Source organism: Mizuhopecten yessoensis, unplaced genomic scaffold (genome assembly GCF_002113885.1).
Source record: "Mizuhopecten yessoensis strain PY_sf001 unplaced genomic scaffold, ASM211388v2 hete_36171962, whole genome shotgun sequence".
Classification (NCBI taxonomy): Eukaryota; Metazoa; Mollusca; class Bivalvia; order Pectinida; family Pectinidae; genus Mizuhopecten; species Mizuhopecten yessoensis.
The window spans coordinates 174-5002 of record NW_018485379.1 but is presented as its reverse complement, the minus strand read 5'-3'; the positions used below and the strand labels follow the sequence as shown (position 1 = coordinate 5002).

At 40.0% G+C, this 4829-nt stretch overlaps 1 protein-coding gene across 1 annotated transcript; it reads left to right on the top strand.

Moving 5' to 3' along the window:
• Window positions 1–256: 256 nt before the first annotated feature.
• Window positions 257–4424, top strand: LOC110444781. The gene is made up of 6 exons (XM_021489141.1): window positions 257–321; window positions 969–1097; window positions 1490–1749; window positions 2465–2669; window positions 3111–3614; window positions 4073–4424. The coding sequence occupies exons 1-6, from the start codon at window positions 257–259 to the stop codon at window positions 4287–4289; spliced, it is 1380 nt and encodes a 459-aa protein (XP_021344816.1). The 3' UTR covers window positions 4290–4424.
• Window positions 4425–4829: the final 405 nt, after the last annotated feature.

Genomic DNA, 4829 nt, shown 5'->3' with positions numbered 1-4829 from the left:
CAAGGTATCCATAGGTCTGATACAGAACGGGCCCCTATATATATAGCTACCCATGGCCACTGCCACCAAAATACCACAGGACGGGCCATGGTGAATTATATAGAATATACAGGGGGTAGGGGTACCACACGGACAAGGTATCCATGGTATGATACAGAACGGGCCCCTACCCACTGCCACCAAAATACCACAGGACGGGCCATTGTCAATTATATTTAGAATATACAGGTAAGAGAATGGGTTACACACAGACAAGATGTCCATAGGGCCGATACACAACAGGGCCCTACCCACTGCCACCAAACTACAGGACGGGCCATGGTAAATTATATAGAATTTTCATAGGGGTTACACAGACGAGATATCCATAGGGCTGATACATAACAGGGCCCTTACCACACTACCAAATTACTACAGGAAGGGCCATGGTAAATAATATAGCACTTATAGAGGGTAGGGTATAAACAGCAAGATGTCCATGTGGAGCTATTATAGAACAGGGCCCTACCAGCCACCACCAAAATACTGTAGGACTAGCCATGTTATATAGCATTTATAAGGATGATACACCCACATGATGTGTCCATAGGACTGTTACTGCCACCAAAATACTACGATAGGCTACTAACTAACGGACAAGGTGTTCACAGGACTGATACAGGACAAGGCCCTGGCCACCTTCACCAAAACACTACAGCATGGACCAAGGTATAGATTAGCGGATGGGAGATGAGATACACACTGATCATGAGCAGGTAGTATCAAGCAGAACAAGACCTTTATACCCACTGACAGGCAGTAGTAGGATTTTGACATTTCCTACCAAAAGTTATTCCAATGAAAATGCCCTTCCTTTCTGCATTCCTGTGTGTAAGATTTTATGCTGTAGTAGCATGGTCTCCAGAAACATCCTCTAGCTTTCTTCTTTGTTATATTCTTGTTCATTGTATAACTATACCCCCTTGCAGTGGTCCTCAGAAGCATGCCTTAGCCTTGTTGTCAGCCTTGACCAAGAAGAACCTGGGGATCGCCTCTACTATCGACGACGAGGACCTCATGACACTGGTGCTGCGATGTATTAAGGAAACAAAGTGCAGGTAGACATTCATAATTGAAAGCATTCTAGTATACGCTTTTCAAAGTGTGCTGAGAGAGAAATATGTCTGAATGGTATTCAGAATAAAGATTACTCTATTGCTCGTGTTGGTACATTGTACTATTTCTGGGACTAACATAAAATTGGGAGGGAGGCTATAGCTCTGTTAGAACTGCTGGAACACCTTTGATTTTTTTTTATAAAGTAATTTGAATAAGTTTGAAAAATATTTTTGTTTTTCACAAAAGAACCAGAGAAATGCCTTCCACCATGAATACATGACAACATATATCATCTTTATTTGTGAGGTTATAGTGGTATTGTTATGTAATATATACTTATATCATGTGATAAAAATACATATTACCAGCTTAATAAAGGGTTTTGTTCTAGACATGTCTGTGCAGAGGCTACTTGTGTGCTAGCCAATACCTTCATGACTCGGAGCCGTGGTCGATGTCGGGATCTGATGGTCCACATCGCAGATTACCTAGTGCCCGCCACCATGGAGATAGAGCTGTTGCAGGCTTACAGTTTGGCTGGGGACTCACAGAAACTGCCTCTTATAAGGAACCGACACGAACGCGAAACACAGCTATGGAATGGCCTGCACAAACTATGTCACGTCATGTGTGACATCATATGTAAGGAAGGTAAGGATAACTTGTATCTTTTATAGGACATGCCACATCATGTGTGAAATATATGTCATATCATGTGTGAAATATATCCCATCCTGATTGTGAAATATCACTTCCTGTTTATGAAATATCACATCCTGTTTGGGAAATGTCACATCCTGTTTGGAAAATGTCACATCCTGTGTGATATGTCACATTCTGTGTGTAATGTTACATATATCTTGTGTGTGAAATGTCACATCCTATGTGTGATGTTAGTATATCCTGTGTGTGAAATGTCACATCTTGTGTGATGTCACATCCTGCATGAGACTGTATGCTAGGGAAGTGGTTGCAGCTTGTTTTATGAATTTTCTGTAAGCTGTGATAGATTCAATCAATTACTATGGTTACAAATCAGTAGAATCTATCATTCTTTTATGATGAAGACCAAGGAATCTCAACCCAGAGGAAAAAGGTTTTGAAATTTAGCATAAGGCTTTGCTGAGTGCTAAATTTCAAATGTCTTATCTCAAGGGTTGAGATTTCTGTCTGCACATACATAAGTGATTAATCATTATTCTCTCACATGTTTTAACGGGAAAAGGATTGTTGTATACTAGTGTCACCCTTGTAAAGTACTAGCCGCTTCCTACCGACTTGGCTAGGGAGAATTTCTCTTTAAGCTCTTGTCGGAGGCATTGTACAAGTACATGTATAACATTTTAATGGCTTTTGAATTTGACAGCCAAGGTGGATTTAGATGGGGATGGTTGTCCACAGAGGATTGGTCTGACCGCCTCTTCAACGTCTGGCACACCCGCCCCGGGAGTTTCAGTGATCAGCCAATGTGTTAGGGTACTGACAAACGTGTGTATCTGGGCAGCCAGCAAGTCCCGACACGACTTCTACAAGATAGATCTTCATCATTTTGCACACATAGAGTCACAGAGGTACATATAAGTACTTTTTTCACAGAGAACTACAAACCTTTCATCCTAGTGTTCTTCTGTCTCAATTCTCTGGGCATATTAATGTGGGAGGAAACCGGAGCACCCAGAGAAAACCCACACGGTCGGGTAGGTGACCCCATACCTTTTTACATCCGGTCGGGTAAATGAACCCCGGCCACCTGCTATCTGTTGATCTTCACCACTCACTAGATATAAATGTAGGATATCTCATAAATGTATCAATGTAGGTGATTTCATAGGAAGTTACTTGGGAAATTTTAAAACATCCTCAAATTCTTTAATTCCTTCTTAAAAAGGCTGATGTAAACATTATATCAGTTGTATATGTGAGAATAATAATTATTTTTAATTGATGATAAGTTGACCAACATAAATTTTCAGTACTGTATATAAAACAAGTATGTATCTCACCATATGTAGGTTGAAGCTGTCCAAACTAAACAGGGTACTCACTCATTTTATATGGGACATCGCTGGGCGTCTTGTTTCTGCGGTGATGGCCCAGTTCTCCTCCCAGCTGCGCCGTCTGCTGGTTTTGGCTGACCTTCTGTATGACACAAAGATGAGGATGAAGCAGGATATATCTGGTAGTGTTGTTAAGAAGGGCACCAGTCAGAGGCTGCTCGTGGAGCGTGCTATCCTCAGAAATGGAACTGTAGATCTGTCCAAGATGTTCGTCAGTGCAGAGATTCACCTGATCAAGGTTTGCCTGGACTTTCTGCTGTGTATGTCTCTGTGTACATGTAGAGAGTTTCCAAATCTACAGAAGCATGAGACCCCACCGGGTAGTGACAGTAACAGAATCAATTCTAATAATAAAGCCACCACAAATGGGCGACCACCCAGTGGTGTATTGTCCAATGGTCGACCACCATCCTCCAAGAAAGAAAACGGCTGGGTCAACAATAACACAGAAAAGTCAAGGTATGAAAGCATTGAATTGAGTGACACTCTTTCCACCATACTATTGAGAATGGTTACCATTAAATGTCTACATTTTCGAATCAAAACAAGTTGAAAGTTTTTCATGTCATTACCTGAACTAATGTACAAATGACCTTTGCATTAGCCATTAGACTTCCTACTAAACCATGGAAGTGTAAACTGCTTTCTGTATTCCTGTTTGTAGTTGTACATGGAAATAAGAGGTAAAACCAGAGATGTCGAATGATAAAAGGCTGATAAAGCGTTTTAAAGATTTTATCAACTGATAGAAACTTTTGTTAGTCATTTATATTTAAGGTTTACATAATGATGGAAGAAAGAAAAAAAATTCCTTTTAAAATGTGTTTCAAAAAAAACAAACATTGACTGTAATATACAGAGGCATCATAGGAAGTAAATTTTCTTTATTTGTCCTAAACTGACTTCTAATTAAACAGTAAGGAGCCCAACACAGAGGATGGAGGTGAGTGTGATAACGAACCTCAGCAAAAACAGAACACAGAGCAGAACGAGCAAGGCCTGGCCATGGAGCGAAGGAATCTCCGCAGAAATCTGTACGAGGCTGGCGTGTTCTATTGTGTGACTCCATTACTTTGCGCCTCGGACCAATTGTGTCAGGTAAATAGCCCACCCCATTCATTACGAGGTGCATAACTATTACAATTGTATATGTGAATCTGTAGATATGTGATTTGGTTTGACACTTTCTTTAAGTGGTTCATCAACACAATAAAGGTCATGTGATAGACGATAGCTTAACAGTGAACCCAGTACTCAAAGTTGAAATATGCAGAATAAATTAAAGAATAGAGGAATTTACGATATTATATAAATGTTTCCTCTGATGATATGTATTTTGTACAGCAGGCCTATACTGCTGCTATGTAGATTACATTATAGTTTTATCCTCAGATTCATCGATGAATATGTCTTGGGCATTAAATACTGTGCTTATTAAGTCAGATATAGATACAATATGCACCACTAGCTACACTATATAGATGATCCAGGCCATTGACTATAGACCAGTCACTCCCTAGGGTAAAGAAACTTACCAAATGTGTGTAAAATGTATCCACTTATAATTACCTATGGTTGTGATGAAGCTGATAAGATTTTGGATTTACCTGGTAGTAGGATTAGTGTAACATATATGTTTGCAAGGCAAATTTATGTATAGAGTAATAATGGAGC